Source organism: Chanodichthys erythropterus, chromosome 4 (genome assembly GCF_024489055.1).
Source record: "Chanodichthys erythropterus isolate Z2021 chromosome 4, ASM2448905v1, whole genome shotgun sequence".
Taxonomy (NCBI): Eukaryota; Metazoa; Chordata; class Actinopteri; order Cypriniformes; family Xenocyprididae; genus Chanodichthys; species Chanodichthys erythropterus.
Genome location: NC_090224.1, coordinates 14649282 through 14676674, shown reverse-complemented (window position 1 = coordinate 14676674; position 27393 = coordinate 14649282). Strand labels below are relative to the sequence as shown.

General features: G+C 36.4%; 2 protein-coding genes and 1 non-coding gene across 5 annotated transcripts in view; 1 reads left to right on the top strand and 2 right to left on the bottom strand.

Moving 5' to 3' along the window:
* Window positions 1-26306, bottom strand: part of ift172 (intraflagellar transport 172) — a 36501-nt gene extending 10195 nt beyond the window's left edge. The window contains exons 1-37 of one of the 2 annotated variants that reach the window (XM_067384222.1): window positions 26195-26306; window positions 23421-23564; window positions 23178-23290; window positions 22860-22899; window positions 22710-22775; window positions 22540-22619; window positions 22122-22209; window positions 21801-22015; window positions 21605-21728; window positions 20587-20682; window positions 19729-19890; window positions 19286-19339; window positions 18670-18773; window positions 18092-18177; window positions 16797-16909; window positions 16543-16710; window positions 15012-15148; window positions 14802-14909; window positions 12440-12524; window positions 12218-12310; window positions 11226-11303; window positions 10360-10608; window positions 10121-10199; window positions 9859-9979; window positions 9054-9198; window positions 8133-8222; window positions 7611-7708; window positions 7270-7405; window positions 7025-7141; window positions 6778-6920; window positions 6530-6623; window positions 5867-5931; window positions 4945-5125; window positions 4319-4416; window positions 3145-3274; window positions 757-855; window positions 318-427 (exon numbers count right to left, since the gene is read on the bottom strand). In XM_067384222.1, coding sequence (XP_067240323.1) covers window positions 318-427; window positions 757-855; window positions 3145-3274; window positions 4319-4416; window positions 4945-5125; window positions 5867-5931; window positions 6530-6623; window positions 6778-6920; window positions 7025-7141; window positions 7270-7405; window positions 7611-7708; window positions 8133-8222; window positions 9054-9198; window positions 9859-9979; window positions 10121-10199; window positions 10360-10608; window positions 11226-11303; window positions 12218-12310; window positions 12440-12524; window positions 14802-14909; window positions 15012-15148; window positions 16543-16710; window positions 16797-16909; window positions 18092-18177; window positions 18670-18773; window positions 19286-19339; window positions 19729-19890; window positions 20587-20682; window positions 21605-21728; window positions 21801-22015; window positions 22122-22209; window positions 22540-22619; window positions 22710-22775; window positions 22860-22899; window positions 23178-23290; window positions 23421-23564; window positions 26195-26239 — 4154 coding nt within the window. In that variant the 5' untranslated portion in view covers window positions 26240-26306. Of the gene's footprint in view, window positions 1-317; window positions 428-756; window positions 856-3144; window positions 3275-4318; window positions 4417-4944; window positions 5126-5866; window positions 5932-6529; window positions 6624-6777; window positions 6921-7024; window positions 7142-7269; window positions 7406-7610; window positions 7709-8132; window positions 8223-9053; window positions 9199-9858; window positions 9980-10120; window positions 10200-10359; window positions 10609-11225; window positions 11304-12217; window positions 12311-12439; window positions 12525-14801; window positions 14910-15011; window positions 15149-16542; window positions 16711-16796; window positions 16910-18091; window positions 18178-18669; window positions 18774-19285; window positions 19340-19728; window positions 19891-20586; window positions 20683-21604; window positions 21729-21800; window positions 22016-22121; window positions 22210-22539; window positions 22620-22709; window positions 22776-22859; window positions 22900-23177; window positions 23291-23420; window positions 23565-23831; window positions 23981-26194 lie in introns of those variants that run through there. The other variant, XM_067384223.1, reaches the window with a different exon arrangement.
* trnaa-ugc (transfer RNA alanine (anticodon UGC)) lies at window positions 24168-24239 on the bottom strand. Its single transcript has one exon. It is a non-coding gene; the product is annotated as a tRNA-Ala (tRNA).
* On the top strand, window positions 24523-27216 carry si:dkey-221h15.4 (uncharacterized protein LOC563950 homolog). Of its 2 annotated transcripts, XM_067384229.1 has the most exons (6): window positions 24523-25020; window positions 25167-25301; window positions 25402-25501; window positions 25634-25778; window positions 25869-25994; window positions 26213-27216. In XM_067384229.1, the coding sequence occupies exons 1-6, from the start codon at window positions 24655-24657 to the stop codon at window positions 26376-26378; spliced, it is 1038 nt and encodes a 345-aa protein (XP_067240330.1). In that variant the 5' UTR covers window positions 24523-24654; the 3' UTR covers window positions 26379-27216. The 2 variants fall into 2 exon arrangements, with proteins under 2 accessions (XP_067240330.1, XP_067240331.1); XM_067384230.1 differs by lacking the exon at window positions 25167-25301.
* Window positions 27217-27393: the final 177 nt, after the last annotated feature.

Genomic DNA, 27393 nt, shown 5'->3' with positions numbered 1-27393 from the left:
TATAGAGAATGACACAGTATTCTCAATATAAGGCATAAATATGAATTATATTCTACCAGTTGATCTTTAAGAATACACCTTATGCAGCACTAGAAAGCATTTCGACTTGATTCCTAAACCTATTTTTCCGTTCCTAAATAAAAGACAGTCAGAGATAAACTGCGAAGGCCATCTGCACCTCTTTGGCCTTGTGCTGTCGCACACTTCATTTGTTGCACTGAGTGATTTTTCTGACAGCGAGAGAGTGATTTCACTGCCTCCCTCTCACATTGTTGGCTGTAGCGTTGTTAGGGGCGACCAGTCTGCTAAGGGCTCACCTTGGATCGAGTTCCTTGGCCACTCTTTTGGCTTTGTTCCATTCTTCTCCCTCAATGAATGCGTCTATGGCGTTCTTAATGAGGTCCAGGTTGAGGTAGAGCTCAGCAGCCTGAAAAAAAAAACATTTTGTACCTCAATAGGTCTACGGCTCGAGGACCCTGAAGAATAGACGAAGTCTGTGAGCTTTTTGTGTGGTCACATTGCTTTTGTGTCATATACACTAAATATATACTCGCACACATGGGCACACTAGCACACTGAAAGCACCATTTCCACTCTCAAAACACAATTTTCGAGAATAAAGCAGGGTAGTATTTTTGGCTTTTTTTTTTTTTTTCTGATTAAAATATGTGAGGAAAATTAAAAACAAATGTCAATGTTGAGTTTCATAAACTTTAATGTGCTTCTATGTCTGAAAAATAAATAAAACAAGCATACCTCGTTGTACCTTCTGAGCTGAATCAGCCGTGGCCCGACAACCTGACTGACGTCAACAGCCTTGTCATGTGATAAAAATTTAATGGCCAATTCTGCTGCCTGAAGGACATGAAAAGATGAGAAAACCTCTATAAAACTGTAGATGCCTCTTAAGGAGCATAAAAACATACATACAGCAGTTAAGTGAAATAGTTGACAAACATTTTTATGCAATTAATTTTGAAAGGAATGCACTAAATGAACAGATATTTCATGGAAATTGAGTACAGCTCTCTAATGGATGGCCACATACTGTATAACAGTCAGGGCAATTGACATTTTGTAGTTGATCTAGGTTTTGAATCTTTTTTTTATATTTTTTACAGACATTTTGCAGGCAAAAAAGCTCAACTGTCCATTGTGAATAGTGTAGTGATGTATGAAGCGACGCTCACACAGAAGTCACTTTCAAACTAAGCTGCTTTCTATTAGACAGTACAGCAAATGTGAATGTGCATCTGAACCGATTCCTATTGAAATTAAATTTTTCGTAACAAAGCACTCCAGGGCCGGATTGGGACTCATTTTCAGCCCTGGAGTTTCATGCCTTAGACCGGCCCACTTTAATTCATGACTGACTATATTAAAATAATGCAATTAAAACCTCAGTATATAAGTCTGCAATAGTGCACGGTTCTCTGCAGCCTGTAAATAATTGTATTTTTCAAAAATATCTTCAAATACCCATGATAGTACAAATGATAGTACAAAAAATGCTAAAATTTGATATAGCGTTATTTTTATAGTTATAATAATGATTTTATAATGTGAACCATTGATTAATTCTCTAGCCATCTAGTGGCTGTAGTTAAAAATTCATGTTATTTTAATTTTAATTTTAATTAAGTGTTTGCTTTCCAGTAGATGGCAGTAATCGTCCACTAAACCCAGGCACATTTTTCATGTCTATCGCTATGAATGAAATTTAGAAATGTAGATCTTATTTAAAGTGGATTTAACATAAAATTTTGCTATTTTAAATAAATGTATATACTTAAATTATTACAAATTGAGGCAAATAAATAACAAAAAATACCATAATCCTACAAAATTGCACAACTTTACAGTAAAATATTAAAGTAGCCTAGGCTATAACGTTTGTTTAAAAAAAGTTACATGTTACAAAATCACATTTTACTGTCTGGTTATGTAAGCTAGTTGGAAAGAAAAATGAATATTGTTGGCCAATGTGTAATAGCATAGCTAGCAACATAAGTGATAGGCCATATTTTATTATTTGCCTACTATTATTACGATATGAGTAAGCTGCATACATGCCTTTATCTTTTACATGTTTTCCTCTCTTCCTTTTTATTTATTTACATTACTTAAATCGGCCTCCGGTGGCTTAGACCTTTTGCCTTACCATAATTTAGCGTTGATTTAGATCAAGTCCCGCTGTCCCTTCAGACGTCACCTCATCCCTTCTACTCGTTAACTTTTTGAGTTTTGAGCCCTGACCAAGTTAATTTACCCACCGAGTGACATGATATAATTGACATTGCGTGCAAATGAGGGGTAAAAACCCGATCGCACGTTCGTTTGTTTGTTTTTTCTTGCACGGGTGCCCCGTGCCGCCCTGGGTCGTCCAGGTCTAAATCCGTCACTGAATGGTTTTTAGTAAAAAGCTAGTCTACTCAGCTTAGTACAATTGGCCGCGTCCACAGTTTCTAGAGCATCTATATTTCAACACAGTGCCATGACACTCGCAGCCAAATAAACTGACCGGCCCACCGGGAATTCTCCCGGTGCTCCCGATTAGACAGTGCGGGCCTGCACTGTTCGCCAGAGGAGAACTGGCCCCCCGACTAAGCCTGGTTTCTCCCAAGTTTTTTTTCTCCATTTTAACACCTGTTTGCCACTTGTTTGCCACCTGATGTCACCTGATGGAGTTTGGGTTCCTTGTCGCTGTCGCCTTTGGCTTGCTTAGTTGGGGACACTTGACATTTGACTTGACATTTAATATTCAACAGTATTCTTGACATTTATTCAACAGTGCTTCTGATCTGCCTGCATTGACACTATTCTTTAAGAGCTGCTGTGCAGCCAAAATGTATGTACCAGTTATCAATGTAAAGCTGCTTTAACACAATCTGCATTGTAAAAAGTGCTATATAAATAAAGGTGACTTGACTTGACGTGCAAAAAATTCACAGAACATCAGTAAAAATTACTGCACCTTTAATCATATCTGCTGACACGTTCATAAAATAATAAGGGATTTTTCTACAGAATGACTGATTAAATTAAAACACAATAAGTATTTAATAAAAAGCATGAAGTTAGAGGTCTTTATGAAATTAGAGGATATGGTGACTGCTGTTAGGTGGCTCAGAGTCTGGACTTTACCTTCATCCAACACTTCATCAGCAAGTCCATGTTAGACGAGTCCTTCACTTTCAGATAGCAGTCCACAGCTCTGGCATACTCTCCCGTCTGTTCCCACTCCTGAGCCTGCTCAACCATACCTTCCACACCCCTGTAAACACACACACACATCCAATTATTTCCCATGGACTTGTAAAACATTGTCATTTGTTTGCCATTTCCTGCTTTCTTTCCATTTCATTTAATGTCATAGTACTCATGGAAAGAAAACCCTCACTGCTTTTTCTTATTCGGCAAAAGCAATAAGTACTACCATTTTATTATTGCTGGCTAAATAATATGCCAATTATTTTACTATGAGTTTTTTGAATAAAGACTTGAAACCCCTATTTATGAAAGGTCTTCAGACTTCTGAGAAGACATGGTGGTTAATGACTGTGAAAGCTACATTAAAAACCTTTAGCTTTAAAAAAATCTAGTAGCATGTTTTGTGTGCTTAAATGTTTAGAAATGGCTTTAAAACTATTTTATGAATTGAATTTCACAACACTCAACCAGTATACCTTTCTGCCTCGTACTACATAAGGTTTGGCAGAACGGACAGGGACAAAACAAAGCAACATGGCTGAAGGGACACCTAAAGAGACATGTCCTACACCTCTGCCTTTGGAAAGAAAAAAACACATTTGGGATCATAAAGTGACCAACAGAGTCAATCATAAAAGACAACATGGCAAGAAAGTTCAGACTCTTGATTGAAAATAGGTTAATGATACAAGAAGCCTGTGTTACTGCTGAGTGGGGCCTTGAACTGACTATGCAAAATGTTTCTCCTTTTCTTCCCAGGGAAGACAGCTAAGAAGCCTTTGATGTTTTCCCACAAGTCATTAAAAATAGGAAAATTATCAGTGGAGACGGATTTGCTGCGTGTCTTCGCGTTAATGAGCTGCTCATTATGGATTTAATTTAGGATAAAAAGCTGCCATGTTCTAATAAAGGAGGGAAGCCAAGCAACAAAAAGAGGATTCAAATGTAGTTCAGAGCTGCTAGCTTTTCCACACAACTGCAGAGCCCTAGTTTCTGAAAAACAACATACAAGGGAGGATTTTCTGATACAGCGAATGAGACACATATGAAAGTAAGGCAGGAAAAAAAGGAAACGGATAGTAGAGGAGTTAAAAGAGAGTTCTTTTACCAGTTGCCCTCGCTTTCATATTCCTTTTGAAGGACGCTCAGCTTGCTGGGCAAATAGTCTTTACAGATCCGCATTGCATCAGTCCACATCCCAGCATCCTGAAAAAGGAAAATATGATTCTTCAAAGCCTGAACTTAATATTCATATTTTGCTAATAAGAAGAAATCTTACATTTGTTGTTGTTTTTTTTTTTTATAATAACAATTTATTAAAATATAATTGTGATAAATTTTGTCTTTGTAATTCTAAAGTTACATTTATTACATTTATTTTTGTTGCCATTATTCATGATTTAAAGTTGGAATAACTTGTTTCATTTACTTTTTCTTTTTTTTATTACAATTGAACATGTTAATTCAATGCAATTAATTATATAAAAAAACTAATGTCTTTGTCATTCTTGCTGACACATTGCTCATAACATTTTTCTACAGAAAGATCATGTACAACTAAGAAGAGAGTCGAACTTTTAGAGTTTTCCAATTTTACAATCAGATAAAAGATCATTAAAATGAATGATAAAGCATCATCTTGTGTTTGACAGAAACAAAATCAGGGAGAGTAAATGACATTTTTGGGTCAATTATCTAAGTACAGATTGTGTTTTAAGAATGGAGAACTCTTACTTTGTAGTATTTAATAGCCAGTTCAGGCCTTTGTGCCCTAAGCAGGAAGGCCTCAGCTTTTTGGAATTCCTTCTGGTCAAAACAGAACTTGGCCTGGCTCACTAGAATGTCTGCCACACTTTCCGGATCATGAGCCTCTGCCACTCTCTGGGCATTACTCCAGTCCTTGTTATGGACGTGCCTGCAATAGAAATAGACACAGTCATCCATATTTCAAACCTCCTTTTTAGAAGTTCTATGATACAATATATATATACACAATGACCACATAATAAATCATGAAGTCAGTTGGATTAAAGACATTGAAACTATAATGTAAAACCAAAGGATTATTTGAACAAACTGAACTTTGCTGCACTAGATGGATATACATTTTATATATGTAATTTATAAATAACCACAAAATAAATGTACCTATTGCTTTTTAAAAAAAATGAGTTAAGACTTAATTAGTAATTTTGTCGTTTTCCAGTACAAAAATACTTAACATCCTCAAAACAAGACAAAATAACTATATTAGATAAAATAAGATAACAACATAAAATAACAATATATATAATACATTATAATGATATTACATTATTGTTTTAAGGATGTTTAGATATTTGTATTGGAAAACAACACAAAATACTTATTAACAATATGATTTCTTGCAGTCATCAGATCATCTTTAGTTCACTGCAGTGATTCTTGTGGCACTGTAGCAGTGCCAGCATACCACTCCTGCCTGAGATCTACAAATCAAACACTCTAAATCTCAGCGCCACCTGCTTCCAGCCACTCTTTGCTTGTAATGTGAGAGAGTGCAGGAAATCAATCAGTAATCTATGCGGACAAAAAGTTCTGAAGCGATGCAGTCCACCCTATAGAGTAGTCTGTGTGTGTACTGAGGTAGGAAAGTGTGATATGAATGCTCACTCACATAAGCACAGCCTCCTTAGGTTTCCCGGCTTTGATGAACTCAGTCTCAGCCTCATTGAATTTGCCCTTAAAAGTTAAAAATTACAATTATACTGTACAGCATGCCATCATTAATAACTAGAATAATAAACTCTGGGTCTGGGTATTAATAATAAGAATAAAAACTCTGTGTAGGCCTGTCTTAGAGTAAGTGTAGAGTAATATGTCATAATAACAAATTTTAATACAACAATATTTTCAATCGATTACACTTTTTTTTTACAGTCATGTGGGAAATTAACTTTTTCATTTTTTGCCCACTAGCTACAATGGCTGGTGAATGTCAATTTTTTTTTTACCAGAAATGTTTTATTTATTCATATTTTTTGTTTTATAAAATTATATTGTTGTATAAAATATTATTTTATTTACAATTCTTATATGTATTTATATTTGGTAAATTAATTCAAGTAGGCCTGTACAAAATTACTACTATAATAGCTATTTTTATTGAAGTCTACATTATAAAGACCAAAAATTGAAAAAGACCCCAGTTTAACTTGCATTCACAGTCCCTGACCTTCAAAATGGACTCAAGTCTCATTCTACTTTACAATCACACCGGCATTTCTCCAGAGCTGTGGGCGTTAACAGTGTAGAAAAGAGGAATAATTTAAAGTAATACCTGGTCCTCAAGGTGCATGGCATTTTTGAGATGGATATCAGGAATCTTCTGTTTCATAGCGAGTCGGGCCAACTCAAAGGCAAAATCAAATGAGCTAAAGACGACAAAGAGTGTTTTGTTAAACAGTAAATAAAGGCCATGCATTGGTTAATTGCTATCTGTATTTACCAATTATACCTGAAGAGAATTAAAGCACAGAAAAACTCTATTAAGTCCTAATATTAGGTCTTGACCTAGCAGAGACTTACTTGTTATCAGCTGCAAAATCAATAGCGGTTTCCAGAAAGCCAAACTTGTTGAGCAGTTTAACTGCTGCCTCTCCTCCCAGACTTTTTGCCCACAGGTAGGCCACTTGCTTATGAGCACTAGCTCCTCCATGGGTCTTCGCTATCTGTGGCAAAGACATGAAAAGGAACTTCAAATGCTTGAATCTCTCTATATTCTACACAATATCAACTCAAATTTCATATAAGACCATGTAGTGTGCACACACACCCGATAAGCTTCCTCCCACATATCATTGACTCTGTACATGTTTACGGCAGCTTTCCATTCCTGACCCTCTAGGTAGTGATACTCCGCTTCCTGAAACCTGGATTCAGCCTCGAGCTCCTGTAATACACAACACAACATCCATGACCATGTGGAGGATTTATTGACCCAAGAACTAGACTAAACTGCACCAAAGGAGATTTGGGTCAAATGTGTCTTGTAAGAATGGCCCAAATGTTCTCTTGAACCTTGGCCAGGTGAATGTGCGTTTCCTGAAGCAGGTCTTTGTGATATACGGCGACTAAACGGATCATGTCATCATACATCTTGTTTTTCTTGTACATAGTGATGGCCAGGTCTGGTTCATCTACTGTGGTAAAAAGCCTATAGACAGAGAGGTAAACAAAGATTCTCTGGTCAGTGAACAAATTTCAAATATGTAAAAACGCACATAAGAAAAGTCACACACAACGGTCTCTTAATTCAGAGTCAGAACATAATGCTTTTGTCTATAAAAATTAATTTATTTATGAATTATTATAAAGATAGTGGTCAGATCGGAAAAACGGCAGTGCATGTGTGTTTTTACCTTTCGGCTTCTTTGTACTTCCCCTCTTTCTCTAACTCTTGTGCTCTGCTGATGTAAAGGGAAGTCACATCCTCTTGTGTCATGCACTTAACAGCAAGCTGTGTTGGAGATGGACAGAGAGAGAACAAGAGAGGGAAACAAAATGATGCATAATAATTCAAATGTAAATGGTTTGTGATTAGTAATAATTTAAATGCAAATTGTTTCATGATTTGAATTAAGACAAAAAAAAAATGCAGTTGTGTTCTCAGCTTTCATCCATCAGATTTATAATTACCACTATGACTTATTACCATGTTGCTATGCAGTTGTTAGAGTGTTCTTGGTGGTTGCTAGGCAGTTTCTTATTGGCCAAAGTCAAAAGAGGCCACCTCAGTGTTTATATGTGTTTCGGTTCTCTCATTCAATGTAAATCTATGGGATTTTTTCAGACGTTTAATAGTGGACAAAATACTGGCACTAAAATATACAGCTATTTTTAATTAATGCACAATTTGCAGAGGGGCACAATGTGACACTTACCTTATGAGCTTGCTCCCAACGCCCAATCTGAGTGTACATATCTATAGCATCTTTAGTGTGATCACCCTTCACAAACAGACGTTCTGCCACCTGTACCTCAGAGAAATAAGAGTTGTCAACACAGATTCAATCCAGATCATGTTTTTAGAAGACCATTTGTTAAAGGTACACTTTTTTTGCTCAAAATGAACAAAGTTTAAATAATTAGTCAATACATCAGCAATCCTTCTTCCAAAAAGTGTTTTGTCTTACCCTGATTCACTATGGTAAGCCTATTATTAGTGTTTATATTTTAGACCTGTCAGGTTTTCACGGGCAATTGCGTACAAACTACACTCGACCGTGCGTTATCTGTAAATAGAGAAAAGCTGCTCCGGCTACTTTGACATGTGTATGGTGTGAGAGTGCCATTGGTTTGTTGTCACAACGAGCGAGAAAGTTGACATGGAGCACGCTAAATCTCGAACCTTCGGGGAATCACCTGTTTTAAACAAACGCATAACAGAGAAGAGTCTGCTGGAAAAAAAGTGAAAGCGACAGAGATCATAGTAAAACAAGAATCAACATTTGCTTGGCTTTTCAGAGATAGCGAGAACTCATTGTTAAGCATTATCTATTGTGAAGGGTCATTTCATTTTGGTTGTTGTAGCAATGTGCTGGAATTTATTTTCAAGGAAGTACGGTATCTATTAATGGGTATAGCTACAGTAACGACTTTAGCTAGTCAGGTTGAGATCCCTTCCATCTGTACTGGTTATATCTCTAAAGCCTAGCAGTGAATGTTTTTTTTGAGCAGTAGGATAACCATATTCATCCGCGCAGTCACGCAGAGCCGGAGTACAACCAAAGCAATTTTCTTCTGCAAAATACATGCAGTTTTGTTTTTAAACTGCTAGAGGGCCAAAAGTTACATAGTTTTACCTCGAACTCCTGTACAGAGGCATAGTACTGGGCAATCTTCAGGTAATATTTGGCAGCAGTCTTGTCCTCCTGTAGCTCCAGTATATGCAATGCTTTCTTCCACTGGCGTGCAGCGATTGCTGCTTCTATGGCCTTTGTGGAACGTCTTTATCATGGGAGGAAACATCAGAGTCAGATAAGGACAAACAAATGGCACCTGCCATGTTTAGGTAACAGGTGACACCACAATAATAAACCAGAGTGGACTGCTAAATTATAATGCAGCCATCTTTGGAAAATGTTGCAAAGGCTACATGAAACAAATTAGAGCAGAGTGAACAATCTGAGGTTCAATAAGAAATAAAGAAAAAAAGATATAATGAAATAAATAAACAAAATAAAAACATTGTCAAAAAAGTTTGGGGTCGGTACGATTTTTTAAAAATGTTTTTGCAAGAAGTCTCTTATGCTCATTAAAACTGCATTTATTTGACCAAAACTACAGTAAATAATATTACATAAATATTATTACAATTTAAAACATTATATCAAACTCCAAAAACTAATTTTAACTTTTTAATTTTTTTTGTAACATTATAAATATCTTTACTGTCGCCATTGATAAATGCAATGCATCCTTGTTGAATAAAGTATTTGTTTATTTCACAAAAAACAACAACAAAAAACTTACTGACTAAACTTTTAAACTTAATTGTATAAGCACCATTAGAATGAAACTGAAATATAAAATAAAAATATAAAATGAAAAAAAATATATATATATAATAGCCCTGATCTACAGAGGTTTGTTACTCTAGAAACTCACCCGGCTTCTATGTAATGGTTGATAGCAGCATCCATTTGTTTCTGCTGCACTAGGTAGTCACCCCACACTTCCTCCAGCTTTACAACTTCTGCAGGAAAGGCAATGCGTGCCAGATCCACCGCTGTGGAAGCACAATGCAATCAGGAGAGGTCAATGAAGGCAATGAATCTATAGCTCTGATGCTTTTCATTACAACCACTGACTTATTGTTCCAAATGTAATATAACACCCTATTCTGATTGTTCTTACCAGCTATGCTCACCTTTTTTAAAAGCATTTCCCTTGCGGTAGCACTCCAGGGCTCTCTGATTATTTCTTGTCCTTTCAAACAGGTCGCCTGCCTGTTGAGTTCAATAATAATTCGAATTAGAACAATTTCCCTTTGGAACAATACCATGTCAGTTACTTGGGTGAGTGGTCCTGCTACTTATATGAAAGTTAAGAATTCATCTTAACAGTACCCATCTCGTCAAACCACATACCGTCGCAGGAAAAACTCACCCTCTCATAGAACTCTCCTTTGATGAGTGCAGAAGTGATGCGACTGATGATGTCTTGGCTTGATAAGAGCTCATCTCTGCTCATGGCCAGCCAAGCAGCTTTGGCAGGAAGTCCCGCTTTCAGGTAGAGGTTAACAGCACCAGTGAAGTCTCCTTCATTCTCCTTCACCTCACCAGCTTTCTCATTCTGATTGGTCTCCATTAGGTAAGAATAGTAACTGCGTCTCAAATTGTCCAACTCTGGGTGTCCCTTTATGGGATTAACACACTTAATATTAGTAAAAAGGTGATTTTTCAGCATCATAGACAGCTGTTAAATGCACATAAAAAAAATAAAAATAATAAATTAAACTAACCCCATTAACTTTTATAAAGGATGAGAAAACTCTTTCATTGGAACATGGTTAAGTTGTGTGGCATGCCCTCATTCTCAAAAACCATGAACAAAACTACACAAGTTAAATGAAAATATGACCCAGACAATGTTAAATATGGGTTCACTCAAAATTAAAATAAACATGGTTTGTGCTGTTTATAATATGTTTTGTGCTGTTAATTACTGACTGCTGATGGCATGAAACCATCAAAGTTTAAGAGACATTAGGAATCCAGACAATCATTTTGTATATTGTTGGACAAGTGCAGTTCATGGTTATTTTAATAAATTGTAACATTTAATTTTAAGTTTTTATTTTTTATTTTTATTTTTGTTTACTTTTGTACAATAAACAATTATTGGATCACCACTTGACTTCTAACGCCCATTGTATCTGGGCAAAACCAGTAGAAAACCCCTGTTTTAGGCTAAATAAAAGACAAAAACTGTTGACTAGACTTTATGTAAATTATCTTATAAACAGATATTACCTTCGCCTCTGCCACTGCAATACATTCATCCCACATATGGAGCTCCTGGTACATTTCCATCACTTCATCCACCGCATTCTGAAGGGTTACAGAAATATTACTCAGCAATCGAGAAATAACTCTGTTCTGCTGCTCCCACGTATGAACTGTCCAAAGGCATTTAACTCAATTGGCAGATAGATAAAGAAAAGTAGTTTAGAAACGCTGCATTTAGTTGCATTTCAAAATTAATTAATATTTTTAATGTATTTTTAAATTGATATTTAATTTACTTTTTAAATTAATTTCAAATTTAATGTATTGTTACATTTAACATTTATTTATTTTTAAACACAAATTTAATAAGCAGTTTTTAACATGTTTATTTATTTGTCAATTTTAAAAATTTATTTATTTATTTTTGGGTAAGTTTACCCAAAAATGAAAATTCTGTCATTAATTACTCACCCTTATGTCGTTCCACACCCGTAAGACCTTCGTTCATCTTCAGAACACAAATTAAGATATTTTTGATGAAATCTGAGGTTTTTTTTATCCTCCAGTGGAAGCAAAGAAATTACACATTCAAGGTCCAGAAAAGTAGAAAAAACATTGTTAAAATAGTCAATGTTACTACACTGACATATCAATGTGACTCAGTATTGTTGAATAAAGTTGTTATTTTTGTTTTGTTTTTGTGCACAAAAAGTATTCTCCTCACTTCATAACATTAAGGTTGAACCACTGTAGTCACATGAACTGTTTTAACAATGTTTTTTGTCTACTTTTATTGACACTGAATGTGGTAATTTCACTGCTGTCAATAGAGAATAAAAAACCTCTCGGATTTTATTAAAATATCTTATGGGTGTGGAACGACATGAGGGTGAGTAATTAATGACAGAAATTTCATTTTTGGGTGAATTAACCCTTTAAAGTGTTGAATTTAATACATTGATAATTGCATTTTTAAGCCACACTCCTAGTTGCAGATATTAGAAACTATTGTCTACCTGTTCCATATAATACATCTCTGCAAGCTTAAAGTTCTTGTCCAGCATGGCCAGCCGCGCTTTCACCTGGTAGTGGTCTGTACCATCACCATCCTACAGAAGAGAACAGTATATAACACTGAATTTTAAAATGCATAAGCACAAGTACAACAACAGAAATGTACATTCTACAAGTGTACAGACATTATAACTAGAGATGCTACAGTTTGATGCAATACATACATTTTCCTTTGAGACAGCATCTGCAATCTTGTTGGTCTCATTTAGGAATCGGGCTTTGGATACATCCCCAAGGGCTGCAAAACACCTGCAGAAAAACCCAACAGCATGCACCTCAGATGAGAGCCAATAACAATACAAACATTGCATGGTGTACCATTTCACATTCGACAGCCAATGCTGCAATAAGTCAGGGCATTTTTGTTGGACAGCATTTATCGGCCATAATCAGATGACCAAAAGTGAGATCTAGCAAACAGGCAGCAGGAAGAGTATCCAGGCAATTCCTTCATTTGCATTCTCCTTGATGGTCAGAGCACTTTTTCTCTGCATGCTTTATGCAAATAAGCCTTACTCATAACAAACCAATCCTCCCTAATTTAAATTTCAGCTTTAAACCCACTTAAAAATGCTTATACAGTAAAAGGAAAACTCTAAACATGCTCACTGCCTCCTAAAGCAACTGGAAGCCTTTTTAAGAGGACCTTTGGTGCTTTGAGCTAAAGCTTTTATCCTCCCGCACAAGTTCAGGTGAACGTTTTTTGCCCTTTTGCACAAGATCACACATTTTTCTTTAGGCAGAACATTATCTCAGACACATTTCAGCATTTAAAGTGCAACACGCAGAGCAGCTGTCCAGAATACCAGCTTTCTTTAAGGTCCTTTGACAAATGCTTCTGGCATGTAATGTAACATTTTATTATTTTATTCCCAAGATACATTTATAATATACACAAAAAACATGACAACCTTTTCTTTGAGCCTTGGAATTCAACAGCCTTTTTTTTTGTCTTGAGTCAAATATGGTTTAACTGCCCCAATAAGTAACAGTCTGAATTACCTTGTGACATGTTGTTGACATTTACATGACTCGCTAAAGGTAGTTCTAAACAAAAAGTTTTTACAGGTTAGTTTCAATAAAAGATCTTTTTTTTTTTACTTATTAGGCAAGATATTTTAAGTACAGTCTGGCTGCAGTAAATACTTTCATTTCAAATGATCAAGTAAAATGATATATTCATGATTTGACCCCTTTAATAATGTATTGCTACTTTGCTGATTCAATGTGTTTATATTAAATTTAGTTCTTCTGTAGTGCCAATTAAATGCTGCATATTAAGACCAAATAAAAATAAAAAATTGAAAGGTGCAAAAATAAATGCAGCAATTCTATAAATAGAACAAGAGAATTGTTAAGAAAGAAAGTTTTGTGTTTACATAATCATGTGAAAGGTATTTCTGTACTGCCAGTACAAGGGCTGTAATTAATACATGTTCATTTGTACACATCTGCCAGTGTTTACACGGTTTTTGGGTAGTTGTTAGTAAATAATACATAAAATATGCTTGTATGGGTTTGTTAATGTGGCCCGACAAACAAAGCACTATTTAATTAATGTTTAATTTATTTGTATTTGCCACTTCAAAAATCATAACCAACTGCATTGCAAATTGGTTTGTTCTATTCTGATTCTTTAACTTTAATTTTATGTTAGAAAGTTGTCACCTACAAGTCACACCACAAGTATTATGTCCCTATGTCACTTTTGCAACTTTAAAAGTCTCCTACTCCTACTGCTCTTTGTAGAGTTCAAAAGCTACAGAGGAATTTAAAGTCAGCATAAAGCGGAAGTTGCGATAGTCTTTTCTCCCTATTGTGACATATGCCGGAGTAATACAGCTTCTCAAAGAAAATAATAACAGTGGTTCAACCTTGATTTTTTTGAAGCGACCCCCCCAAAATAATGGCGTTATTCAACAATTTATTCTCTTCCATCTCAGTCTCAGACGCTGTTCACATGAGCAGCACGACATATGTGTGTTATGCTGATGCAGGAGTCGGCCAATAGTGAGTCGGAGACTGACAGGGAAGTAATTGTTGAATAAAGTTGTTATTTTTATTTTGTTTTTGCGCACAAACTGTATTCTCGTCTCTTCATAACATTAAGTTTGAACCACTGTAGTCACATGGACTATTTTAACAATGTCTTTACTACCTTTCTGGGCCTTGAAAGTGGTAATTGCATTGCTGTCTATGGGGAATCAGAAACCTCTCGGATTTCATCAAAAATATCTTAATTTGTGTTCTGAAGACGAACGAAGGTCTTACGTGTTTGGAACGAAATGAGGGTGAGTAATTAATGACAGAATGAATTTTTGTGTGAACTAACCCTTTAAATGTTCTAAAAAGTGATGCCAGTATGATCTGTAAGGAAATTCAAAAAAAGCTACAATATATTTTTTTAAACTCTGTCATACTGTTTCCTAGTTGTCAAGGTTAGACACATGATTCGGACAGCTATGCTGAAGTCATCGCAGCAGTAGCTGAGTCATAGAGGTGGGTGGACTGTCTTGCTTGTCTAACCTCTCAGCAATGTGGAGCTGTCGTGCCTCCAGGGAGAGTTTACTCAAAGTCTTCCACATGGCCTCTGTCTCTGCCGACATCTCCAGGGTCTCCAGGAATGCTGTTGCTCTGTGGGCACACATTTACAAGATCAGCTATGAATAAGGATACTTACATAATTGAGGTCTAATTCATGATTTATTGCAGGTGGCTGTGGTGTTTTGTTTTTACCTGTAATAGTCACCATCATCAATGGCTGTGCCAAATTCAATCAGCCCCTCATCTAGAGTGTAGGAGACAGAGTTAACCCCCTCAGTCACAATGACTTCAGTTTTTCCATTGGATCTCTCCAGGTCTACAATATCACCCTGTCGCCAACACAAAGTCACATGGTTAAAATCACAGTCGAGTATTTTTTCCTACTGATTATGGCTGCAATAATTAATCAAATAATGATCAAATGGTAAAAAACAATGTTACACTACCGTTATACCTTTTGGGTCAATAAGATGTTTTAAAGAAAAATTTGTACTTTTTCAGGGAGGATACATTAAAGTGGACAAATGTGACAGTAAAGACTAGTAATGTTAAAAAAGTAAATCCTATTCATTTAAACTTTCTATTTAAAGGTGCCCTAGATTCAAAAATTGAATTTATCTCGGCATAGTTAAATAACAAGAGTTCAGTACATGTAAATTGTTGCTAATGTACTGTTAAATGTGGTTAAGTTACCATCGTTTCTTACTGTATTCACGGAGACAAGAGCCATCGCTATTTTCATTTTTAAACACTTGCAATCTGTATAATTCATAAACACAACTTCATTCTTTATAAATCTCTCAAACAGTGTAGCATTAGCCGTTAGCCACGGAGAATAGCCTCAAACTCATTCAGAATCAATGTAAACATCAAAATAAACACTGTACTTGTGCGATTAGACATGCTGCATGACGAGCACTTTGTAAAGATCCATTTTGAGGGTTATATTAGCTGTTTGAACTTTTTTTAATGTTGTTTAAGGCAAGCGCAAGCTCCATGGGCGTGGAGCACCAGATTTAAAGGGCCACACACCCTGAATTGGCTCATTTCTAATTATGCCCCAAAATAGGCAGTTAAAAAAATGAATAAAAAAAAATCTATGGGGTATTTTGAGCTGAAACTTCACAGACACATTCAGGGGACACCTTAGACTTATATTACATCTTTTAAAAAAAAAAGTTCTAGGGCACCTTTAATCAAACAATCCTAAAATATTCACTCAATATTCCTCAAATATTCCACAAAAATACTAAGGAGAACTGTTTTCAACAATGATAATAAGAATTGTTTCTTGAGCACCAAACCAGCATATCAGAACGATTTCTGAAGGATCATGTGACACTGAAGACTGGAGAAATTATGCTGAAAATTCAGCTTTGCCATCAGAGGAATAAGTTACATTTTAAAATATATTTCCATAGAAAACATATTATTGAAATTTTAATTTTTGATCAAATAAATGGGTGAACATGGGTGAGACTTTAAAAACAATTTAAAAAATCTTACCGTCTCCAAACTTTTGAATGTAGTGTATATCAAGAAAATTTCAGCATTTTAAACAGTCAATTTGTTTCTGCAATGGTGGAGCAATTCTGTGTAGTTGTTTGTGTCATTGCCAGATCTTAATATTTCCTTTAGTTAATCAGGTGCTTAAACAACATAGAGAGTGTGTCCAAATAAAACCACTAGTATTCACTCTGTGTGAGCTGTGGCTTCAGCTCACCTTGATGGGAAACATTGTGACCCTCTCTGGGCTGTCGATGGTGTACCAAACACACAGGTTTCCTCTGTTCTGTGCCACAACTACATCACTAGCCGGTACCCACTGAACGTACGGACAGAAACTCAGCATGGTGCTCTTCACACTACTTCCGATGTCATACAGGTGGAGCTGAATGTGGAGAAAGAGACGGAAGTGACACATCATTCTGTTTTTAATAGCAATATCAGAGCTAAAATAATAATGTTCCCCCTTACCCGGAGTTTCTTGTCCCTAAAAAGCAGTTTACGCCCCGTTTCATTCAGCTCCAGCCAATCTATCTTGGAGTCATGGCTTATAGTGCCCAGATTATACCCACCCACCAGGTCCACTGAGAAAAACAGGAAGAGAAAAGGATCATGGGAGATGAATGCACCAAAACAAATTCTTTTCTGTTGATCCAAGGTCAGAAATGAGGCATTATAGTTAAAACATTTAAATAGTAAGAGGCTTTTAGAAAATGTCTTAAAAGAACGGATGAAGTATTTTTCCATCCCAAAAAAAAAGTAAAGCAGAATGATACAAATTTGGAGATCCATTTACTGTCATGAATGTCGCCGTATACACACACACTTAAACAAAGACATGCTGCAAAAAAATGGTGGCATTGCCTTTCATACAGACCCTGAACATCCGTGCCCTAACAAAAACAAATCAATGAGTCTTTCATGAATTACGTTCTGTGATGCTTCCCTGCATTTCTGGCTCTTTGTTCACAAATAACCATTCTGATGGGAAGCATCACTTATGAAGGGGGCGGAGTGGGGAGAAAGAGAGGAAAAACACTTTCCAATTTGCACGTTCTGAACAGGTTTTAAGCACATGGATCAGTGAGGGGGAAAAGCACTCTGCTGTCTGTCAGAGAAAAATAAATTGGATGAAAGTTGTTTCTCATTTTCACCACCTGAAGAAGAAACAAGGCAAGCAGGACAGAGGGAGCATGCCAGGACTTAATTAGCACAGGAAGTGGTCAGAGCCGTGGCAGATGGCTGGCGGTAGCCGGTGAAGGAGAGGGCTGTGACGATGACACAGCAGGGTAACCTTCTAATTGAAAGGTAACGTCCGAACCGACCCAACTTCAACACACCTTCCTACTGTCCCATAAATTAGCTTTCCTCTGCAGAATCAAATAATGGGTCATACGGAGAAGGTGTCCCATTTAGAGTGGAAACAGACGATTATGTAATCAATACCATCGATGACATCATTTCATTAAGCTGTTGATGACAAAAGACTAAGACTGCCCTTTATGAGCTAATGTGACTATAATTCCACATAACTGCATGCATTTTTGCATTCACTCAATGGGCTAAATGTCTAAATTAATCTTTAAATCAGAGAAACTGTCTGGAGCTATAAGAGCAGGATGATGTGATTCGTCAAAGCTTTGAAATAAAATGATGTCGTCCCTAATTGCCACCTGAAAAGCAATATAGAAATAAATCTGAGTTGTACATAACTCTAAATAATAAAGAAAACACGCCCCTGCCAGAAGTAATGGGCAATAACTTACCGATAGCAATAGTTTTGATGTCAATCAGGTAGGCCAACTTTTTGTTGTCCTCCACTCCCCTCTGCCTCCTTTCATTCAGACGCACACTGCAAACATAAACACACAAACCAGGGATTGAACACTTGCTGTGGGTGCTGAGGGACCTGTCAGTGCTCCATCAAGAGGAACCAAGCACTGCAATCTGACAGTATCTGACAGGCTTTATACATGAATTCTGATTTGTGATGACTAGGTCTGCTCACTAAGAGCCAGCTGTATCAACAGCAATAGAATGACAGTAGGAGGACAACTGGGAAATCAAAGGTAAATCCTGCCATCTAGTGTTCAGTATTAGACATAACTTTTGTAGGCAATGTAACTTTGCCTGTTCCCTGTTCAAAGTTTTGTTTGCTATAAAATTATGCTGTACATTAAATGTTGTAACAGGAAATAACAAAAGGTGGGGCTTGTATCCATATTATAATATTATATAATATATTTTTAATAGGAAATGTCATTACAGAGGCAAAGAAGGTGTTAATTATAAAAACAAGTGTAGTAAATAAGTAAATCATTTTGCTTGAGTAAAAATGGCAGACCTGATGAGGTGTGGGTTCATAAACTCTGTTCGAACAGATCCTAGGATTTCATTGCTTCCGTATTCCACCAATGCCAGCTCTCCAGCATTGAAAATCATGCACACCTACCAGGAAATAAAGCAATTTACAATTAGCCAGCGATGACAATTATTATATAAGCTAGAGCTGCATGATGCATTAAACCCAGTCATTATCCTTTGAACCATGCTCATAAACAACTGAAGCATCTTAAAGGGTTAGTTCACCTGAAAATGAAAATGATCCCATAATTTTATAGTTTATAAAGTTATAAATATGGATATGTTTCCTACAAAAATGAATCACTTAACTTCAGAAGACCTTTATTAACCCCCTGGAGCCATGTGGATTACTTTTATGATGGATGGATGTGCTTTTTTTGGGGCTTCAAAAAATGGTATCATCAACTCCCATTATAAAGCTAGGAAGAGCCAGGGTATTTTTCAATATAACTCTGATTGTGTTTAGCTGAAAAAAAAGTTATATATACCTAGGATGGCTTGATGGTGAGTAAATTATGGGATAATTTTCATTTTTAGGTGAACTATAATTAACCTTTAATAACACACAATAATAAAATAAAATAAAAAGAATGTACCGTTTCATTTTCAAAGAAAAACTTTTCATTTCCCCCAGAGCCCTGCCACGCCACCTGTAATGGGAGAGTGATGTTGTTTAATGAAGTGCATCATTGTTGTCATCAACTTTTTCTTTCCACTACATTACACAGAAAGAAGCAGACAGTCTCCACAGCCACGGCCTTTCACCATTATCCTGTTTGTCACGGTGAACTTTCTTCCAACTCCCATAAGAACACTTTGGAAACTCAATTAAACATGGATTAACACAGTGAACCATTAAGCCCTTGAACTTTTAATTAGACATTTTAAACTTTTATCCACCCGATGAAAAAAAAATTGACTAGAAATATATTAATACAGACAGTTTGATCTAAATAGAAGCATTTTCATTCTGACAAAACTACATAACAGAAATAAAGCGATTGTAAATAATCAAACAGGTCCAAACTAGACATCCTACCTCACTTAGTTTGTTGGACACCAGGTCTCCCAGCAGCAGTGTGTCAGAGGTGTGAGCCACAAGATATCGATCCTTCCCCATGACTTTCACCTCATCTATCTCATAACCATACTGAGACTTCAGCACCACTCGTGTGCCAGTGGCCAAATTCTTCACAATCACCTAGGTGGGTTTAAGATACAAAGTTCTTTTGTTTGTAGGATATCAACAAGATTGAAAAACACCAGTCACTACTGAAATGAAGAAAACTGTGCACTTTAAATATCTAAGAGCCTGTTTACAGGTTTTAATCATTTGTCCAAAATGATTTTTGGTCGATCAGATCACAAGTGGATGATGCTAAATACAGGTGTAAACAGGGTCTAAAAAGTTTTGAGCTTGTCCACATTCGATCACTTCCAGAGGTAGATGAAAACACATTTGACCGGATTTATTCTGTAGTGTAGACACTCATGTGGTCGAAAGTGTTCGAACAGCCACAAAAGAGCGCCTACTCTCCACCTACAGACCTAATGCGTAAACATTATGGGAGGGCGCTAACCAGACAGGATTTAAACGAAGCTGGAAACCGAATTTTGGGTTGAAGACGAAAAACGTACTAAGCACAATGTTCTCTTACCATTCCTGATTTCTAACACGCACTCACATGGTCTTGTGGCTGTCAGAGCAGAAACCGTATAATTTACATTTACCCACCCATAGACCCTCCCCTCAAAGAAATCAGGACAGAAGTGGTTGAAAGTGGACGGATTAAAATACCAGGTGTAAACAGGAATGTGTCTCCCTAGTCTACTTGTGATCAGATCGACCAAAACATCTTAATACCAGGTGTAAACAGGGCCTAAAAGTAATGCTCACCTGACTTAGTCCTACATATGTCATCTCAAATTTGTTCTTGTAAATACTCCTGCGGAGACAGCAGTCAAACATCTCGACACCTCCACACAATGTGCCCTGCAATTTACAGATGGACATTTAATTACACATCATCTCCACAGTCCCTCAGTTGTCCCAAGTGGCAAAGCTGGACCTCAACATCATTGAGCCAATGTTTTTGCAATCCTGCTTATGTCTTACCAAATTATAAACACTGTGCAGACAAACTTTATTAAACCTGATATTTTCAGGATTAGTGCCTTAATGTTTTAATACATGAACATACCATTGGGCCTAATTACACTTGTCACTTAATGCGTTTAGATTGCCACCCAATTTGTAAAAACTGTTTTATTTACACTTGGCCACGTAAATCTGTCTCCACAAAACAAATATAAATCCGATCTTAAATTTGCACGCTATATGCAAATTCAGTGTAGTTCATGTCACCTGAAGCAACAGATATGCACAACAGGAGCAAGAGCTGTGTCAGCACTGATAAGAGATAAGTGCTCCCCATTCACCACTTTTAATAAAAATTACTCAGTGCTGAGCTTTTATGATGTGACACTGAACATTAAATTTCATTTGTGGCAGTTGGCACGTCTCAACTGCTCAACTGTTCATCACTGGTGGGCCATAGCTGTGGCAATGCGTGTTGCAGTAGCGCTGTCATATTTGGCTACCAGAAGCTGGTATAACACTCTCTCACTCGTTTATTTTTTCTACCATTTTAGGACAAGTAAAATGTACATATGTGGCTTCAACAACCAGATATATTTACACTTGTCCAGTTTCATCTGGAATGCTTCTCAAATCACCTCCTGAAATGGTTTGAGTAACCAGATTTAAATCCATCTCAAAAGCATTTCTGAGGGCATTTAAACCTGGTCTTTTCAAAATCGGGTAGCCATCCAATCAGAGAAAATGCATGAAGTGACCAGTCCCAAAGATTTTCTGAAAGACTTTGAAGTTCTGAAAATTGGCAATCCAGACTGACCACAGAAAGCCGAGAGCCGTCTTTCTTCCAGGATAGAGCTGTGATGGTATACAGGTTTGGAATTTCTTTAGGAGAAGCTTCATCCCAGGTACCTTTTCGAGGACTCCAATTCAAAACTCGCAATCTAAAAGAAAACAAGAGATATGTCAAGACATTGGCCGAATGTTTTTGTTTTCCATTTAATGTGTCTTCTCACCTGTCATAGCTTCCTACGACTATGGACTGGCCACTGGGGCTAGATGCTGCCACTGTGAATTCCTTTTCGGAGTTATCTCGGCTGTAGTCAAATGTCTGAAGCACGTGGCCCTCCCTCCCATAGGCCACGATCTTCTTATCGCATCCAGCCACAATTATGCTGTTGGTGCCCCATGCCAGGGCATATGGTGGGCATGCATGAGTCAACAGTTTTCCCTTTTAACAATCAGAACAAACATATATAAAAAATCATCAGACATTAAACACAACATCTGTATATTATGTTATAAAGACATTTAAATATAATATAGCAGTTTTTTACCTGAGATTCTCCAGAGCCTTCATCATCAAAGAAGTATCGAACGACCGTTCCATCCGCATGACCCGAGAGGATTCCCTTCCCTGAGACACTGAGAGAATGAATCAAGAGAGATACACAGTGTAAGTTGTAAGTTGTACTAAGTTGAAGTGCTAAAATGTTTAAAACTGAAATAAAAATAAAGCTATATATAAATATTAAAAAAGAAAATGAATAAAAATGACAAAAGCACACAACACAATTACTAAAACAAACTAAAATTAAAATGAAAACTTAAACTATAAAGAAGGCTAATTCAAAATATTAATATATACTATAATAGTATACAGTATAAGTAATAGTAAAATAACACTGTAAACAAACCAGAAAAGGGTGCATGGACAAAGAATCAAGCATCATAGGGTTACATAAATATACATACTTTGTGGTTATTGAGACAACATAAGAGTCTGTTCCATAGATCGTGGAGGACTTGCTTGTTTTTGTATTGGCTTGTCGAACCTGCATTTGACATAAAACGTTCACAAAATGAATCCTCACTAAATAGGAAATTCAGCTTAAGGTGTAAAACAGAAACTGGGCCACACTTACTTTTCCCTCTGCGAGTCCAAATATTATTGCATGCTCTGACGGCCAAACCAGACATGTTACAGCACTCTATAGAACAACAACAGAATTAATGCGCACAATACATGGCACTTCAGCCTAATGATGTATTTTATTTATCATCAAAATACTTACTGTTTGAATAAATTTGTTGCAAATAACCTTTTTATCTCCCCTGGGATAGAAAACATTACATTAGAAATGAAAGATAATACAATAAATCAAATCATGATTGTGGTATTGCATAACCTTTCACTTGAAAATATGACTAGCAATATTGTTAATGGTGATCAGCTGTTTGTTATGTGGTTTGTTAAATCTATCTTAAAACAGTTGGTTTTAAAAGCGCACAAATAAATTTATCCCAAGCCTAGACCCCATGCTTTATGAATCACAGCAGATTATTATATTTGAAAATGCATTAATTAATTAGTATTATACTGAGATACTTACCACTCCTCTCCAATTTTGTAAACAAATATGATGTTGTCTGTTTGAGCAACTGCTATCTTGGTTGAATCAGGGGAAAATGCCATGGACTTGACCATATAGGTTTTCTTCCCATACTGCAACAAATCACAAAATCATGATTTCATGAATACGTTTTCCTTATGTACTGTATAGCACTGGCAGGATACTAAATTAATTTAGATTTTTTTAAGTTAAATAATTTTTAATAATAATTTGATAACTTACTTTGGGGTCTGCAGGCTTTGTGGTAAATCTGTCTCTTTTCTCTCCCTGCTCATCATACAATATAACAACTCTATCAATAGTGCACACTGCAAACTTTGCATTGTTTGGAGCCCATGCCATACAGGTGACTTTAGCAGCTCCATCCTAAAGAAAAGAAAAAGACGTTGTAGACACAACACTACTTTCAAAGCAGAATCTTTGAGTCACTGAGATTTAATAATATTCTGTTAACATTCGGAATAGGGTTTCTATTACTGTTTCTTTGCACGACATAATGTTTTACTTTGATATCAGGCAAGATACATAAGCATCCTAGTGCTGCTAAGCTAAGAAACGTTATCATGACTAAAGATAGCGGGCTGCCGAGAGCTAGTTAGCTAGCTTCGCTAAATAACGTGGTAAATGTTTTACCTGAGGTGTAAGAAGAGTCTTCAGGTACTTTAGCTGCATGCTTTACATTTATAAAATACTCAGCGGAGTCATAAGAACGTTTTTCTTGATACAGCCATGTTTTGGGTAATAGTTGTCAAGCTGAAGACATTTTGGTAAACATAGCTTTCTCCCTGGTTACTGTCGCCAAGGAAAGAACGTATGACGTAATTACGTAGAAACGAGACGGAATGATACGAGATGTGTTTGGCTCGTTTAAAGCCGTTCTCAAAAAGGTTCTTTTTGACCAGTTAAATACTGTTTGACGACAGCGTTTACTAATGTTATTTTGAGATAAATAAAATAAAACAAAAATTCTGGAGATGCCGGGGATTGAACCCGGGGCCTCATACATGCAAAGCATGCGCTCTACCACTGAGCTACATCCCCTTCCTGTTTCACTGCCGTGTTAGAAGAGTATTTAAACATTACTATAAAGAATGATAACTTGTTATTTCGTTTGTTTATACTATTACACACACATATATAAATGTATCATACAAATAGCTTTGCATTAGTTGTAATACATACATTAATACATTTATAATAAATAATTCCTCATTATGTGGCCACTTGCTGTAATAGCAACATCTAAAATTAACTACACTAATGTACTCTAGGTGACAGGTCAAACAAACACCATTGTGACTGGAAACCAACAGATGGAGGGGGGGAATGACCTATAAAGAACCTCTAGAACAAGCTGTACCTGAGATCCAAACTTACTGAAACATGTTCAGAGAAGAACCACCAAAACAGCTATGTGAAACAGCAAAAATTAGTTGTGCCAAATTAGATCAGAGACATGCATAACCAGGTTATTCAGAGCTTTGAGAGGATAGTCCACAATCTCTGGTTCATAAAAGACATTTTTGGGCTCATTCTTGGAGCAGTCTTTTACTTTTTTGAAGCCTTTGTTCGACTCTTTATTCCACGTTGCAAGAAAGATGTTGAGGGAGAGATAGTCTTGGTGACTGGAGCTGCAAATGGGATAGGAAAACTGATTGCCAAAGAGCTTGGAGACTATGGAGCAACATTAGTCTTATGGGATATCAACTCAGAGGCATTGGACAAAACAGCAAAAGAATTAAAACGAGCGTTGGATGTGAGAGTGTATGCCTATACATGTGACTGCAGCAGAAGAAGTGAGGTCTACAAAGTTGCTGAATTGGTAAATGATATACTATTTTAATTTTTATATATATATATATATATATATATATATAATATGGAGATTATTTATATTTTATACCTTTTTAAAAAAAACATTTAAAGCTTTTTATGATAGGTAAATATGAAAGTTAAACATTTCAACAGGTTAAAAGGGAGGTTGGAGATGTGTCAATCTTAGTGAACAACGCAGGAATGGTAACAGGAAAATACACTTTCGTTGAAGCCCCTGACAGTCTGGTGGATAGAACACTAAGGGTCAATGTTGCTGCCCATTTCTGGGTAGAGAAAAATAATTCATTCAGTTTACATTCTTTATACCTCTGTTTTTATGTTATGGGAACAGTGAGCTTACTGTTATCTCAAATATTTGAATTCACAGACTTACAAGGCGTTTCTCCCATCTATGCTGCAACGGAACCATGGGCACCTGGTCTGCGTGGCATGCCATGGAGCGTTGTTTGCAATGAATGGCCTTGCAGGTACAATTATAGAGGGATTCTAGAGATCATCGTGCGACACTAAATCATGAATGTGCAATATCTGAAGTTTGGTGTTAAATCGAGATGTGATTTAAAAATAGAATGGGATTTTCCAACACGTTTTGTCCACAGACTACTGCGCAAGCAAGTCTGCAGCAGTGAGCTTCGCAGAATCTATTGCACTGGAGCTGCTTGTCCTTAAAAAGGAAGGAATCAAAACAACAATAGTGTGTCCTTATCTAATAAATACCAAAATGTTTGGGGGATGTCAAACAAAGTAAGCCGATACAGTTTCCATATATGAAACATTATTAGAGATTTTTGTTTTGGTGATGCGGTATAACATTGATATTTTACTTTTGTTAAGGAGACCATCTTTTCTTCCAGTCTTGGATCAAAGACATGCAGCAAAACAGATTGTGGATGCTATACTGCAGGAGAAGATGTACTTGTTGTTACCCTCAAGTCTATATTTCTTGATGGCACTTAAGAGGTATTTTAGGCCTCTAAATACTTGTTATTAAAGATATAATATCAGTTTATCTTTTTGTCTTTTGTCAACATTTAATAATTAAATAGCATATAAATTAATAGTAAACAATTAACAGAAAATAATTGTATTCAATGTAATAAATGTCTCAATAATTGCAATATTGCACAAAATGATCTAATTTAACTATAAATCAACTCAACCTGTTCATGTTCTTGCAGTCTCATGCCTGCCAAACTGGGCATCATCTTTGTGAACTTCTTTGGTGGGATGGATCTGATGGATCACTTCAGAGGGGTCCCTGTACCCATCATCAGCTACAAAAAGCCTCAGCGCCAACAAAATGACAGTGTCAGTGATCCACAAACTCTTATCTATTACAACTAGCAAAAAGTTGCACACAAGTGTAAATCACCAGTGAGTAATATCAGTCTGCTCAAGTTTAACTGTGAGCCAAGTAAAGAATTGTCAATAAATTCCCTTTTTTTCTCTGTGGTTCATTTGTTTTTCAAATTTAGTATATATCTAAAACTTGAGATTCCCTACTTTGTGAGGATTTTTTGCTGATTTTTTTTGGGGAAAATGTAAAAATGCAGAAAGTTTTGTGTGGTGGGTAGATCTAGTTTGACCAAATCTTGGTGCTTCAGTGGTTCTTCAGCGGTTCTCTGGGATGACTGAGGTGTTAAATAGCACCACTACCGTATACAGAACCTGTTAAGCCCCTGTATGGTTCTTCAGCAGTTCTTTGGGGTGGTTAAGGTGCTATATAGCCCCATTACTGTACAAAGAACCAGTTAAGCCCTTTCAAAGGTTCTTTATGAGCCAAAGAACCACTGCTGGTGCTGTTTAGCACTATTTTTGTTGAAGAAATAAAATGCGATATGGCACCTCTTATGGGTTCTACATTTGACAAAGGTGCTGTAAAGTGCACCTTTAAAGATAGTGCTACATAGCACCAAAAGTGGCTCCCCTATGATTACGAGCCAAGAACCACTTTTAGTGCTATATAGCACTTTTTTATATGGAGGTCCTCACAAGGATAGCAAAACAAACGTGTGTGTGAAGATTTACATAGCCTAATATCTTAATTTTTGCTCAGCTTAAATGAGAATACCAATAGTTATAGAGGTACATTATATCTATAACATTTTCTGATTTTCACTTGTGTAGTTATAAAAACACAATATAGTCTTCATTTTATTTTGGGGGGGTAACCTGGACCCCTCTATGTAAGATTCACTTGCGTACAGTATCCACGAGATACACTATTATTATTATTTTTCCAGACCATGCCCACAGGTAAAATAAAAATAGGTAAAGTCTTATTGTCATTGTTGTGAATAAAGCCTACAACAATAGGTAAGGCCTTCCCCCTCCTTTTGACGTGCTGACGCGCAGTGGT

Excerpts from the sequence above, each read along its gene's own strand:
- si:dkey-221h15.4 (XM_067384229.1), top strand. The coding sequence starts at position 24,655 with ATGCATAACCAGGTTATTCAGAGCTTTGAGAGGATAGTCCACAATCTC. Across the intron at positions 25,021-25,166 it reads TCTACAAAGTTGCTGAATTG|GTTAAAAGGGAGGTTGGAGA; the intron begins GTAAATGATATA and ends ACATTTCAACAG. Across the intron at positions 25,995-26,212 it reads TTCTTGATGGCACTTAAGAG|TCTCATGCCTGCCAAACTGG; the intron begins GTATTTTAGGCC and ends ATGTTCTTGCAG.